Source organism: Dermacentor variabilis, chromosome 2 (assembly GCF_050947875.1).
Source record: "Dermacentor variabilis isolate Ectoservices chromosome 2, ASM5094787v1, whole genome shotgun sequence".
Classification (NCBI taxonomy): Eukaryota; Metazoa; Arthropoda; class Arachnida; order Ixodida; family Ixodidae; genus Dermacentor; species Dermacentor variabilis.
Genome location: NC_134569.1, coordinates 23,863,314 through 23,879,256, shown reverse-complemented (window position 1 = coordinate 23,879,256; position 15,943 = coordinate 23,863,314). Strand labels below are relative to the sequence as shown.

At 50.3% G+C, this 15,943-nt stretch overlaps 1 protein-coding gene across 8 annotated transcripts in view; it reads left to right on the top strand.

Moving 5' to 3' along the window:
• LOC142571514 (AT-rich interactive domain-containing protein 3C-like) overlaps positions 1-15,943 on the top strand; it is a 253,855-nt gene that overhangs the window by 120,769 nt on the left and 117,143 nt on the right. For all 8 annotated transcript variants that reach the window (XM_075679937.1, XM_075679934.1, XM_075679935.1 and 5 more), the window contains one exon: positions 7,877-7,912. In XM_075679937.1, the coding sequence (XP_075536052.1) occupies positions 7,877-7,912 (36 nt within the window). The remainder of the gene's footprint in view (positions 1-7,876; positions 7,913-15,943) is intronic.

Below are 15,943 nucleotides of genomic sequence, written 5' to 3'. Positions count from 1 at the left end.
TGGTATTGCAGTAAGCCACCGGAAGACTGAAAGAGGGGGAGGGGGGGAAATAGCCAGACTAATTTGAGCCCGGAGAGCTGGTCACTACAGCTCTACTGGGAAGAGAGCAGCCGGCAACGTGACAGTGCGCAAACTACAGCTCTGCCGGGGCTCTTCCGAGCTTCCCGCAGCTCGCAAGGCGGCCAGCTTTTCAACGTCTTGTCCGGCGTTCGCGACGTCTGCTGTACGGCGCCGCGATGTTGGCGGCGGCTGAAAAGACGGCAGAAAGGAAGTCAGGAACTGCATGAAGAAAAGAGGAAAGTGCTATCTGGGAGCGTCGGATGTGATGAAAGAGGGCGGTTGTGCGAGGGATGCAGAAAAACGGCGGCCGCGTGGGGGCGGTGCTTCCCGTGGCGCTCGGGTTTTTGGGATTCGCGAGACGGTCGTTATTAGGTCGGCCCTCCTCGTTTCCGAGGAAGATCGCGATTGGATTGCTCCACTTGGTAACCCTCTTGCGCTTTCCGCACCCGGTATTGCACTTCCGATTCGCACTTCGCTCGTACGCTACACGGTGAAGGCATCGCCCTTTCGTTCATGCTTGGGCGTGTACAGTCTGCGAGAAAGCACCCTGTCCTTTCGGCGGAAAATCTTGGACCGACTCCACAGTAATTCTTGTTGTAATATCCTTTTTTTCCCCTCTGCAAACTTGCGAAATACCGTGCTTACAGAATGGGATCGCTTCTTTCATTCCAGTAAAAAAAAAAAAAAAAAGTAATATGGCACGCTACCATGAGTCCGCCAGGTACGCAATAGGAAGACATATTTCTTTGCACTACTTATACAGAAGGAAAGTCTCCCAACAGCGTTTGCACTTCTCTCACCTTCATTTATTTTCTATCTTTCTTGCCATTTGTAGAAAGAGAGAGAGAGAGAGAAATGTAATGAAGTAGTGAGCACCGTCAAGCTAGGATCTTGTTGCATGCAATGGTGACATTGCTGTGCGATGAGAACTACCGAGGCAAAAGTATTATGCACGCGCTGAAAATGCCACCAGGCGGCTGTACATTGATCGAAAACAGGATGTACGATGAGTGCCGAGCAATTAAGCTTCGTGGAGAGCCGGCGCTCGAAGATGGTCAATCTTCGCGTACTTCCCAGCCGTATTTTTGGGACCAAGGTCGCCGGAAATGGGCCTGGGGCCATGCGCGATGACGACGAAATCAGAGACACGTTTTAAGCGGACACCGCTCCTCCTTCTCATTGTCTGTAACCCTTACCACATGCTGGCCTTGCTTTACGTTAGCGATGGATTGAGATGTCTGGACGTAAATGCAACGAATGAAAAAAGTAAATGGCGATCGTAATCTTGCATAGAGCTCATACGGGTATTGCAATGCGCATGAAACGTTCACGTGATTCTTTGCTTTGTCCCTCCACGTGAAGTAAAGCGACCAGAAGCGACAGCCCGGAAAGTAATGTATACGCTTACATTAAGTTGCTTTAGTAACACTTTTCGTGGTATGCGGTCAGGCACTGCTAGAGGAGACTGCGATTCTAGCTCGTCAACCTGGTTTCTGGTTGGCCGAAGGCTGTGGCTCCATCTGATGTGAAGCAGACCTCGATGACGTACGACAGCCCGTTATGTGGGGAATCCTTTGTGCGCCGACGGAGATAGTGGTGCAATGCTTAGAGCCCCTATGCTGCGTACTCTTAGGCGTTATGCGGCATTGCACATCGCATGGTTCGGGGCACAGTGGCGACCTGTTTCTGCACGGCACCCTCGCGACGGTGCAGCTCAAGCAGCGATCGCGTCTCGAACGACGCCGTTGCTGCTTCAGTGGCGACCGTGCGCGTGTGCTGTCGACATAACGCCGTTGTAAGAGAACACTTTCTTGACTGTGTGGGAAGAGAGCGAGGGAGCACGAGACCGCCAATTACTCCCACCGCCAGCAGTACTGTTGCAAAGCACCCCTTCCTCCTTCCCCGCCCGCTCGCCTGCTGGAGGACTGTGCGTCTTTGACGAGCTATCTCCGGTCCCGTACGGACGCGCAACCGATTCCTGCGGCTGTCTGTGACTCAGGCCACGAAAACGTGTTCTCCGTGCTGGGCGATCGCTGCCGGCCATCATGCGGCCTAATTAGTTACCCCCGAGAGAAATGTCGTCGATCTTATTCGAGGGGGAAATTGCTTTTTGTTTTTGTCTTGTCGCTCCGCGGGAAGATGCTTCATCGAGACGTGGTCGATTGTGGGGCCTCGGAGCAATATTTCTTCTGCACCTACGCGGGCACGCCCATGTGGTTTATTTTTATTTTTTTAGTGGCAAACGTCCGCCAACTCCAAATTTCATAATTCGCTCCTTTCTTTGTACCTGGAAGAATGACCACAGGACATTCCATTTACTCGGGTTGGCGCCTCGCGGGCGGGCTTACGTCATCACTCTGTGAGTGAGCGCTACTCGATCGTGCTATATACATGTACGGCGCAGCGTCATCGACGTGCCTGCAAGTCTCGCCCTACAGACATGCAACAGAACGTGTCGAAGGAAATTGTGACACGTACGCATTTGAGCGTCATGAAAGCAAGCAGTAGAGAGAGAGAGAGAGAGAGAGAGAGAGAGAGAGAGAGAGAGAGAGAGAGAGAGAGAGAGAGAGAGAGATCAGTACAAGAATAGAAGGCCAGGCGCGATATTTCCAAACGATTCATTTAATTTCGCGTTTTTCTTACCATACGTTCCTAAGAGTGGCCGATTTTGGCCGAAATGGCGGCGGCCGAGCCAATGGCGAAGAACGAAAGCAATAGAGAGAAGGATGCTGCAGCTCGTTACAAAACACGACTTCAGGCTCCTTCATCAAAAGTGACTGTGACTGCGCGTGAAGAGAGAGAGAGAGAGGGAGAGAGAGAAAAGGCAGGGAGGTTAACCAGAGGCAAGTTTCCGATTTGTTACCCTGCAGTGGGGTGGAGCAAATAGCGATTGGAAAGAAAGCCGCGTGAAGGAATTGCGTTCACCTTCTGGCGCTGTGCGAATATGTTTACATTTCCTACCCCTGGGGGTTTTTTGTGAAGAAGTTCTCAACACAACAAAAGCGGTCCTAACCGACGTCGATCGCTGCGCAACTTCTTTGACAATGCAGCCAACTTTTGATGCCTGGCTTGCTGTGACAGCGAAGCGCGCAGACGAGGAGGCCGGATGTTGCACAGCTCGGCAACGGCGCGTCGCGGGTGTTTGATGCACTCGTGTTCCTTCTGCGTCGGTGGCACCCGTGATTGATTCATTAATCATGCCGCGCCCTCCGCCTGGTCCACTGCGTAAACAAGTTGGCGTCGCACGCAACTCCTGTCCTGGCTCGAGGCGCTGCCCCGACTTAGGCGCGGGCACGCTCTGCGGATCACCGCGGCCTCCCGCTATACTAATAGGCTTTAATTCGGCCGCCGTGACCGCTCCTCCCAGATTCGGCGCGCGGCCCTCTTGTTTCCTGCGCCTTGGCTCGGGAGTTGGGAAAATTGGGGGACCGTGTTACGCTCGGCACTACGGTCCTTGTGGATCGCTCTCTCTCTCTTTCTCTCCCGTTCTTTTTCTTTCCTTTCATTTTTCGTTTGGAGCCGTTACTTGGCGCTCTATTTCGAAGCCAACTTACTTGCTTTGTTGATGTGGGCTGCAGTTCGTGCTGTGAATGGATTGCCTCTTTTGTTGCAAGGGTGGGAGGGAAACAATGCCTGTCCTTTTAGAGCAATTAATCCTTTCAAGCAAGAGAAAAACTGGCGAAGTGCGCTTTATAGGTATTGTTTGTAGTCAGTCTGTCACACCTTTAAGAACTTGAGCAGAGCCCTTAAGACGAATTGTGCGACAGTCTTTGAAAGTTGTAGCGCGTAGCATCGCGTTTTGTGTGAATTTTTCTCACTTTATTTTTTTTTTCATTTGTTCTTTCACCTTTCATTCCCTTTACACCTTTCCCCAACACAGGGTAGCCAGCTGGTAGTTACCCTGCTAACCTCTCTGTGTCCCCCCCCCCCTCTCTCTCTCTTGAATAGGACACACTTTTGGCACACATAACTTTTTACTCACGGGAAACGAGCCTCCAACCTGTGGTAAATGCGGGGAGAGGCTGACCGTCCTCCACGTCCTACTGGAGTGTCGGGAAGCCGAATCTGAAAGAAAGAAACATTTTCTCTTAGCGTACCGGCAGCACATCCCCCTTCATCCTGTTATGTTACTTGGTCCAGAACCACTCTTTGACACCAACGCCGTCCTAGGTTTTTGAAAGATGTTGTATTGCATGTTATTAGCCCCACACGTTCGTAGCGCTTCCTCTCTTCAGAGGATGCCGCTGTGATAATTATTTTGAACAGCACATGCCTCTAGGCCCTTGTGGTTCAAGGGCTGTATCGAGGCAGTAGTGCTGTAAGCAATTTAACATCTCGCATATCTTAAACAATGCATCATTCTTCTACGATGGATTTTAATGTTCATAGTATTCGTCATTAGTCATCGCCATAATTTTATAGCACGTAGATTTTACGCACTTTCCAGCGACTATTTTTAGGTCACTTTACAGCCAAGTCACATCTTCCATAATACATCGTTAACACTACCACTTGTCATGGCGGTCTTTGGCCAAACCTGGCCCTTGCGCCATAAAACACCGCACATCATCATCATCATCATCTCTCTCTCTTGCTCTGTCACGCCGAGATTTTTTGTTCTCGACGCAGTACCGCACATAGGTGGTAGGGGGGATGGAGGGGGAGCGAGAAATAAAGGGGAATGGAGAGTTGGTTGACTGACTTGGAAATAAACAGGCTTACTTGTCTGCATAAGATAGTAAGGAAGCGCAAAAACACACGCGCGCACACACACACACAGGAGAAAAGAATTGCACACGGGGCTGTCCCCTGTCCGTTTCCTCTGCGGTGTGTGTATATCCTATGTACTATGCCAAGTATGCAACAGATATGCCCTCAGCGAGTCATTTTACTTCTCTATATCGCGAGGGGAGAAGGAGAGCAAAAGTTGAACAAACGGGAGGGAACATTTACGTTTTTGAATGACGCCTTAGCTAGTGCGTTCATCATTAACAGTGGTGTATTGGCTGAGCTAGCATTTCTTACGTTCATGCGATAGGCAGGAAAAAGCGTGACAGAACCAGCCTTGCAGTATTTCACATGCAAGCGTTATCATCCCCGCACCACACGCTTTAGCTTCATTCTCCATACACAATCGATAACAAGGTTGTAGCTCATTTTGTGGCCTGCTGTGTCGTTCGGCAGGTTAATGCAACGCGAGCTCCGCGGAATGTTGTGGCCGCGGCACAGAAATTAGCATATGAAAAGAAACAAGGCCGTTGGCGGCAGCTTGTGCCCACGCCCTTTTAATGCGTAGGGAGCTTCAAGCTGCTCTTTCAGACTTACAATCACGCTAAATCTTGACTTTAAAGGCGATAGTTCTAGCTAACTGACTAGTCGTGTAGGCTCACGAGCAACCTTGGAGAGATAAGAGAGATTGCTCAAGGCTTATAGTAGCCACCATGCGCAATATGTACATCTCTCTCTCTCTCTCTCTCTCTCTCTCTCTCTCTCTCTCTCTCTCTCTCTCTCTCTCTGTCGTAATGTCTACTAAATATTGAATTTCGGAGAGGTCGTCTTCGAACACATTGTGTATGCGGAGTAACGAAGACTGCGTCGCACGCAAGATTTGCTTTTAACAACGAGCATCGGTCGCACAGTGACCAAAATAATGGATAAATGAATAAAGAAAACAGAGCTGCCCGAATATGGTCCTTGCACTTAGTGCCTCATCGAGCAAACCATCGCGGCCACCTTCTGCGTACGCTTTGCGTTTTCGTCTCGTCTTCTAGCCTCCACCAGAAAGGCACTCCTGTTTGGGTGCTTTATTTCGCCCTGTCCAACTCAGTCATGCTTCACGTTGCGTTCAGTAAAAAGAAATAGGAGGGACAGCCGGGGTCCTCAAAACGAAGGTGCTGAAAGGTACCGGGCTACGAAATAGAACATGAATAGCAAATGGTGTATTAAGAGCTAGTGAAGGCGGCTGGGCTCCTTTGGTGCCATCTGGCGGCGTCCCTCTTCACAGCAGGCGACGCCTGCCGTCGAGACGCTCGTGTGGACTTAGGTGTGGTCCGGCAGTACGCGGCGGCGCTCTTCACTGGAGAGTGTTCCGTGACACCGGCGACGACTGTACGTCTGTCGTGGAAAGGAAAAATATGCGGCTCTAATAAATGGCCATCGCCGCCGCCGCCGCGAACGCTGTTTCGTTCTCGCTGCTTCGGCCACCGCTACCGTCGCGACGATTGCTCCCTGTCGTCTGCTGCGCGCCGCGACCCTCACGCTGGTGTCCTCTACTCGCTTGTCCGCGTCTGCTATCGCGGCGCCTCGAGATGTCTGAACGCGGCTGCTGAGGGTTTTATTTTTCCTGCTTTTGTGCTTGCTCCTTTGTATCCTCCTCATTTTGACGCTTGTTTATGGATGACAGGACGGCCGAATCGCTCCTTATGCACGCATGACGGGAACGTGGTGGGAACGTGCACAGACGCTAATAATACTGAAACCCTCACACCCCCATGAATGCCTTATATTATTTTTTGAATCTTGCTCGTGCATGCTCTTTCCTTCGCCGCGCTGGTTTACACAAGTGCCGCTCTGTTTCTTCTATAGGCATAAAACGAGGTTTTGCGGAAGGAGGGAAAATTACTTTTTTTTTCTCTAAAAAAATGAGTGAGAAAGGTGGGATAACAGTGCAAGGTTGCCCCGTGTGGTGCCTTTGAATTGTCACGGTTGGCGCTCGCCATTCTTTTTCTGACCAGTATTCTTCTTCGTGGTTGTACTCCACTTCCTCACCTTCTGTAATTTAGCAGGATACAGTTCAAAGAGTACCGGTAAAGAAGATTTCACCATGAACGAGGACAATGTGGAGGCGGACACCACATGAAAACACTAACGTAGTTCGAGGAAAAACAAAAATATGGGGTTTTGCGTGCCAATACCACGATCTGATTGTGACACGCCGTAGTGGGGGACTCCGGATTAATTTTGACCAGCTGGTGTTTTTTGACGTGCGCCTAAATCTAAGTACAGTGACTTTTTTTTTCACATTTCGCCCCAATCGAAGTGCGGCTGTCGTTGCCGGGATTTGAGAGGATAAAGGAGGCCTACTTCAAGTAGTTCCTCCCCCCACCCTCTATTCCATTGCCCCCTTCCCTTTAAAGAGGGATAAATAAAGTTTTTAATCATCATCATCATCATCATCATCCCGCGACCTCGTGCTTAGCAGCCCAATACCATAGCCACTATGCAACCACGGCGGGTGTCGTTCGCGAAATGAAGTCAATTCACCGCAGTGAATTTTCGTTTACGCCCATGTTCACTGTGTGCAGTGTGCTATATATACCCGTCTGCGTTTAATAAACGTCACCGAAACGCAGTGTCATAAATGCACTCAGAGCCGTTACAAGACATTCCTTCGTTGTCTTGTATTATGCCAGTCAACAAGAAGTCCGGCGCGATATGCCCGATATACTGCGTGTTGCCCGTTAATAAGCTGTCCAGAAGCTTACCGTCGTGGTGTTATCGTGGGCGCGGAGCTTACTGCCTCATGTTTTTGGATTCTTAACGTGTATGGTATGCAGGTAGAAAACAGAAACACTTAATGGCTTTCTCGAACAGAGATAACTGTTCTTTGCCGACTGTGTGCATTTGTGTACCTTTTGTACATGTTCTTCCTTCCTCCGAACTTCTTGCTCTCCCCTTTTCTCTTCCCCCGTGCAGGGCAACAAACCGAATGCTTATATTCCGGTTAACCTTCCTGCCTTTCGCCTCTTATTTTTGTCTCTTTAGATCAATTTGACGTTTGCTTTTCTAATTGGACCTTTCTTCTTGCCTTTTACAGGGAAAAACGACTGAATTCAGCCGTGACTTTAAAGTGGTAAGTGAACACTCTTCTTCTGTGGTCTTCGCGCCTGTCTGTAGTGTTGCAGTTGTTTCATCTTCCTTGCTTGGATCGCACTCGCTCACGGCACGTGCGCTCATGAGCAGCGGTAGCGGTGCACGTTTGCGGCTGTGCGACTTCTCGCTACTGTGGCCGTGTTACGTTGGTCATGTGACTTCACTAGTGCAGGACACTGCGGCTATGACGAGCGTTCGCAATGCCGCGTGCACATCGCACGTTATGTCGCATGGTGTTAGATTTTCTTGCGCATTCTGAACCGGGCCGATGAGAAGCCCGCATGCAAAGACACCAATGACAGCCATAGGGGAAAATACTGGTACTTACGAATTCAATTAAAGGAATCATACATTAATAGAAATGAAAGTGGATGAGAAAACAACTGGTCGCAGGTGAGATAACGAGCACACGTCGTCGCACTACGCGTGCGTTGCTCTTACCAATTGAGCTACCGCGGCGCCGTTTTCCTTATCCACTTTCTTGGGTATTACAGGGTAGCCAGCCGGTACTTACACTGGCTAACCTCCCTGTCTTTCCTCCCCTTTGTCTCCTCCTCCTCCTCCTCCTGCTCCTATGATTTACCACTACAACTAAACCCTGGGAGTGCTAGCCAGCGCCACCACTCACTAACCTAGACGGCGGATATGGGACATCGTTTCCGCCGCAATCCTCACGAGCACGTGATCCTCTTGAGTGAAGGCAACTGGTCAATAAACCCACACATGCTGCCTGAAAGCATCAATGTTGCCGGATTCGAGACCCCCTTTATGTAATGAACGAGCAGAAATGGGCTAACCGAGGGGAAACATATCGTAAGAAGCCAACAAACAATGGCACCAAAGACAACATTGGGGATCCCTTGAAAGAGGTCGCTCCATCTACCGAAACTGTTGGGTAAAATCCAGTTACTACCATATATCTGAGAAGAAGGCCCGATTTTTTTTTAATCACATCCGTATGAAGTCAATGGATAATGAAGACAAAGAAAGCAAAGGGGAAAATGACAAAATGCAAATATTGTGGCTTCGGCTTCCGCCGAACTACAAATAACTTCTCATATATCTTCCTTGGCTTCATTACCTGTTGGATGCATACGGTTGGGACTATATATATATATATATATATATATATATATATATATATATATATATATATATATATATATAAACCAGAGAAGAAAAGAGCATGTGATAACGTCCTTTGTTGCACGTAATACTTGCACTGTATAGGCTGTCGCCTGTAAAGACAATGAGAGGCGTGGGTTAGGATGCTCCTCAAAGAGTCTCTTCTCGCGGAGCAGCGAGATCTCGCAAAAGTATTTTGCGAGCGGCGCTCACCGGCACAATAATCGCAGTAGTTCCCAATGTCACCGGCACAATAATCGCAATATCACTTCCAGTGCGAGGCGGGTCTTGTCCATCTGGGTTGCCTCTTGTGTGGTTGTGCCTGACAGGACTACTCGTTGTCAGTGTAGCACGGGCTTGGACGTGCTTACGGACGCGTTTCGATGGTCGTTTTGCAACGCAAATTGAAGTGCGCTGTCGAAATACCTAGTTTGAGTTTTCGCACAGGAGACTCTAGCGACAACATTGAGATCAAACTGCCCCCCGCCCCCCTACCGTAAGCAGTTTAGGCCCAAATTCTGAAACGTTCGTTAGCGCGGTAGGAAGGCTTCACTGCGGATAAAGCTTCCTCAGTGAAGCGCCCTTAATGAAAGATCCCTTGGTGCTTCCTTACAGCATTATGTAGTCTTTCCTCGCCCTGTGTACTGAGGCAGTGCCTGTACACCGCGTATGTTTTTTTCCTCTGTTTTCTGTGGTGTACGAGTATACAGGCCCACGCCAGCGGTAACGATAGATGCCCTCTTAGCGCAAGGCATGCGTGTTGAGTGCGCTTATTCGGAACGGGCAATGATTTCAGTACGGCGCAGAACATTCGCTATGCAATGTCGAGCGTGTAGGAACGTCGCCTCCGTGGGCACTGCGAAGAAACGAGCGCGTAGCGACCGGCGTCAGCCATTGCTCTCCCTGCCAGCAATTTGCGGCTCGTAAACATCGTTAATACCCGCTGGCTGATGCATGCGTGCGGCACGGTTACCGTTTTCGTTCCCCATTAGCGTGTCATCGACGCCAACGCAGCGTTGTTAGCTTCGTTGTCTTTGCTACTCAATGCACCAACAGCTGAAGGCTACAGGGGACATCTGGAAATATGCCACCTGTTTTTTGAAAGAGGTGCTGTTTTAGTTACGATGCAGGTGGATACTTCAACCAGCCGTTTAGAATCAGGATGCTACGCAACGGCAGTATTGACAAGAGACTTCTCGAAAGAGGAAAGTCCGCCTTTTGTGTTGGGTGTGTTTGGCACTGCGTTCTGTACGGCGACAAGTCTGTTAGCAGGTCTCGATCTTTAGTGAGTAAAAACTCGTGTACTAATTCGTGCACTAACGTGCAAAACCTGCAGGTTGTAGTTTAGGATGCGACTTGTCGGCGCTGTCATTGCCAAACTGGTATACCAGGCTTTGTTGGAATTTCTCGAAATCTGCGGGCTACCACATCGCGTCTTTCTCCCTACTTCCATTTCCCACTCCCTCTTTCTTTATAACGTGTGCATTTTCTCTCTTTTCTCTCTTTTCTCTCTTGCTTTTCTTTGCATTTAGCCCCACAGAAAACTATCTTCAACACAGTATAAATGTCTTAACAGAGATTCGCCTCCCCTACAGTCTTGTCAGATCACAGTCGTTGATCGCGAACCGCGCCGGTGAGCAAAGCGCCAGGTAAAGGACGAGGGGAGCCGTCAGAGGGTCTGAGCTCGGCGCGGCGTAGAAGTGGGTAGGACGGCGGCGGCGTCACCGCCCTGGGAGGAAGCGGCAATAAACGATGCCCGGAACAATCGGTCGCCGGAGAGAGCGCGGCGCGCGCGCTGACGGTGATCGATCAACATCTCGACGATGTTCGTAGAGCCTTCGGCGTGCCCTTGTCCTTATGCGGCGGCGGCTGCGCGGATCTACGCGCCGCGTCGGTGGGCCGCCGCCGCAGCGCGAGAGCCACGGCGCTCCGTTCCGACAGAATAGGCATCTGATCGACGTTAATTTCGACCCGTCTCCGCCGGCTCGCTCGCTTCGGGCCGAGCGTGCGTCGCTCTCGCAGTGCGCGCGGTGCACGTGGGCGGTCGCAGCAGCGTGCGCGCGGAACCGAGCGGCTTTGTTTCGACGCTGTGCACGGCTCTTGCTCGGCGTCGGGGCTGTGACGTCGAGCGTAGCACGCAGCTAGTTGGAGGACTCTCGCTGCGGTGTACTTACTTTCCGAGAAGTGTCTGCGCGCAGTCCGCTCGAGTGGAGATCCCTCGCGCTTTAAGGTGTCGGCGAACGGCAGCCGGTGCTGTGCACGTAGCAGAACCGAGGCCGTTAACAGTACGCCAACTGGTACTTGGCTTTCGGACAATGTAAATAGCGTTCTTCCATTATTTAAGCGCCTGGGCGACTTTTTTTTAAACTTGATTCTAGTGCCGAGATATTTAAATGTTTTTCCCGACTTTCTATCTCATCCGGAAACCAACGTTTCCCATTCGTTCTCTTTTGACAAACAGGAGAGATACGTACAGCGAAAGTTGTCACGGTGTACCACAGCTTCTAGAACGGCGCCTACAGATAAGCTGCGATGCCTACGCGAAGTATTTCGTGCATGCCTGTAGGCACGGTAACAAATGAGCTTTTGGCGCGCACGATAAGTATACTTACCCCCGTGTCTGCTGACTTATACTTTGCTCCACACCCATTTCACAGGCGTGCGATAAGGAGTTAGTGAGTGACTAAGGGTGTGAATGAACGTGAGTATGAACGATAGCGAGTGTAATGCGTTTGCATGGGCGTGAGTGAACAATAGTGAGCGCCGATTAATGTGAGTACGAATGAAATCCAGTGATCATGATTTTAAGTAGACATGAGGGACTGTCGGCGAATGTGAGCGAACAGGAGTATGTATGTGAATGATACCGGTGATTGGGAACACCCCGACTCGAGCGCGAGTCAGGGTGCTGATAAGCGTGAATGAAAGTGAAGATGTATGAACGTGGGTTAGTGTTGGAGAGTATGAGGGGGTGTGGGGAGTGTAGGAGTGTACATGAGTGAGTGAGTACATAGCGTGCGAAAATAGTGGTGCGTGAGTATCCGCTTATACTATCGCTTATGCGTAGCATAGTTGCGTGCGACTTACTGAAGCCGACTTCTACTATTGGAGGTTAGCTTTCATTTAGATCAAATGCGGAGGTTATTGAAAGTGGACCTTCAGTCGCGTCACCACTGTAGCGGACGACATAAGTAAGGGCAAACATAAAACTATGCGGGCAGTAAAGAAAAGCAGTTGTAACTTTTTTTATGCCTCACGTCAGCTCAGCTTTCTGAGGCCAAGATACGGTCACGGCAACCGTTTTGTTTCTTGGCAAAGCGAGCAGTGGAACTGATAAAATTTTGCACCGTCTGTTTTCGCATATGCTTGATTTGATGACGAAATAGTTCATGTTGTACAGTTGCGTATTTGTTACTACCGGACTTGCACGGTGTCCAATGACCAGTTATAGCCCTGAATAAATGTCCGTAACAAGAACACCACCAATCGTGGGAGCCCTTTGCTACCTGACGTCAAAAATTTGGCGGACGCTTAAGCTTCGCCTTTAAAAGTGGAACGCGATGGCATTCAAAGATCTCTGACTGCTTCTCATGCCTCCCGGCAACTGCAGCGTATGTAACCGCAATGTTCAACGAGAAGCGCTCGCGACGAACGCTGTGCACGAAGGCGGGCTTTCTGGTCGAAACGCGGCCTCTTGCGTGGGCCGCGATGCGGCGGAGGCGAGCGCCATCTGGAAGTGTATCAAGGAAGCGGGCGTGCCGCTCCGTTCACTCTGAGATACGCGCCGGCGTGCGCATATGGTGGACGCGGTCTCCGGTCTGTGCATTGAAGAAACGCTGGAAAAGGGGTTTGAGTTTTCGCGTAACAGAATTACGTTTTCTCGTATATTTAAATTACAATGCGAGAGCTATCATGTCTGTAGGTTGTGTGTAAGTCGTAGTTTACGATTTTCCCGCTAATTTAAGCTTGAGAAGTTCCATTAATTCAGTGAATTCCTTGCGCCACATAAACGGCCTGGGTTTGCTAGATTCAAAAATATTTTTGGGACGCCAACGTCGGATTTTCTGCGACACGGGCTCCTTAACGCCGTCGCGTTAAAAATGCTAATACGCACGCTAAAAAACACTTACGCACGCGTACACACATGTAAAGGGAGGCGGAGAAGACCCATAGCTCTGTGAGAGGTCTCGCATGTTCAAAGATCTGTCCAAAGGCTTCATCAGATTAGGTTATACGGTGTGGTTAAACTACTTCTTAATAGAGATTTACAGAATTAAACAGCGTCCCCAAGCGGCCTTGCTTCTGAAAAACTCGAATTCCATCGTAGTTTTCTTTTGTACGCCAGCCGATAGCGTCGCCAAACTATAGGTCCCCCATTTCGAAAACTTCTTAGTATACAGCTTTAGATTAAGGGTACGCAAGCGTTGGGGCCCGTTAACACTTGGAGCCACGTACTGCGCATGGGCAGACGGTTACGGAAGGGTCTGCGCATGCGCATTACCATGGCCTCAAGCGCTAGGGGGCTTTAATGCTTGCGCCCCCCTAATCTAAAACTATCCGATATAAAAGCTAACGTCGTCTGCTTATCCTCGTTTGGCGAGTTCCACCTTATCTGGGCATGCCACCATGCTCAACTCCTGGCGTTGGAGCCGGGCCAGCGAAAATGGAATCCGCGTGAGTTGGCTATCTTTGTCAAAGCGGAAATAAATATTCCGAAAGGGAAGATTGCAATGGGCGTCCCCCGTCGTATTCCGAAGTCTCCGCGAACTCTGGACTTCCATTCGCGGCACAGGTGCTCCGACGTATCGCCAAGCGGGTCTCCTTAGCCGCGCGACCCCTTCGCTCTGTCGCTATTGTCACCGAGCGAGGCGGTGGGATGGCGTGATTAATTGAACCCTCGTCCGTCTCCCCGCTGCCTGATTTCCGTCGATTGACGTATCGCCACCCGGTGCGCGGGCGAGGAGGCCAAGCGTTTCCGGCTGCTGCTGTCGAACGACGCGACCTGTACGTGCGATGCGAGCCGCCGCAGCAGCGCGCTCGCTGCATCCCTGAATGGTGCCGTACGTCTTCCCTCGTTCGTTTCTCGTGCCCCGTACGCTCGACGTTGCAACGTTCGGCGCGTAGCTGCCTCGTCTTCCTTGGTTGTTGTTGACGTGGCATTGTTTATTTTTGTTGTCCGTTCGTCGTGAATGAATGGCCGACCTCCTCCGCCAGTTCACCTCGCCGCTTGCACGGCTCGTTGTCGGCTGACTGCGCCCCGTTCGATACTTTTCTCTTTTCCGCTGTCGAAACAAGCGCTGTGGCAGCTATACCGGTGTCGTAGGAGAGCGCGGCCACATCGCTTGAAATGTGGCTGATGCGATGGCCTATGCTGAATGATCTGCCCCAGCTGGCAGTGGCTAAATGCTATCACTAATGCCGCTTTGTTGCCGAAGCTTTTGCGAAGCCGTCGAACCGTATAGGTGTGCCGGCTTCCTGGAACTTGAATGCTTGCAGAGGCGCTGCCTCCTTCCCTCTGTCTCGTCACATGGCTGACTTCAGAAAACTGAAGTTAGCTATTACTTCAGCAGCTACGCTGTTTTCACGAAACTGGTTGCTTACAAAAAAAGCTCATCTTCAGTCGAATGTGTGTATTGCCATACTGCCAGCACTACATTTTGTGTCATTCGTTCTGACCTAAGGCCACGCAAACGCACAGCCTTAATGGGCATATGACTGCTTCATTGTTTTAATTGGAAGCCTACAGAATTTTGTTGCAGTCACCGCATGCGCCTTATCTCTAAGGTGCCCTTCTTTACTGCTTTCCGTTAGTTGTAACAAAGGGCACTTGAATTACAAAGATGAGACGCGCCTGGAATGCTTTCTCGCACCCAGGGATACGAGCAGTGACATTTGCACAAGGTGGCCACGCTAACGTCTTCTTGTCGGAATAAGCGGGGCTGGGGGCTGTCTTCCGGGAAAGACTTCATTGACGCTCAGAGCTGTGAAGTCATATTTCGTATACGCATCAATGGGCAAGCACACGGCGCAATTATTTCGTGTAAAGCGTCGACCATCTTGGACCCCGTTCGTTTAACGAAAATGTTGTCCGCGATTGCACACATGCTCAATGTGCCCTTATATGGAAAGTCGGGGTGGGCTACTTGAAAGTAGTGCATGGGTCTGAGTGACTGACTGTCAGGCACCTCAGTGCACCTATTCGGGGACAGTTTTTCTGTCATGTCATCGTTTCCTTGATTCTCGTATTCGCTCATTTTTTTACTGCGAATGTCAAGCGCATTTTAATCGCGTGTCCATCAATAAATCACTGTTTCCCATTTTCATCGATGTATCTATTTGCGTGAAATTGTATGGCTTGATCGCCGTCGATTTCTGAATGATATTTTTTTTTCTCCTTTGCCGCCACGTCCTTAGTTTCCGTTCACCGAATTTCGTTTTCTTTCTTTCATATATTGAAAATTAGAAAGGAAGGAAGGATAGAGACAGGGAGGGGACGGGGGTGCTCTCTTGTTGAGCGATCAAGTAAACATCCCTCATTGCAGCATGCGTACTTGTCTCTCCCTTAATGATCCGCCTGCAACGACCACAACGACTACAGCGCATCGTACCATTCGCTTTGATAAGAAGGAATCGGTCGCTATGCTTCAATCGATACGGCATGCGCCACCAGCCTATTCGTCTATCACGTGCAACGCATGGGGTGCATGCACAGCGCCAAATATCGCGTTGATCACGCCGGCATTGTGGTGCAGAAACGTCGCGTATTTGGTTGCACCTCGACTGTCAACGAGGTGTTTGAATTGCGTTTCTTGGTTGCGACTTTTGCACCGACTGCTGTCGTTTCCCGGCAAGGAGCTGCGAAGCGGAAGGCGCAAGTAGCAAAGCC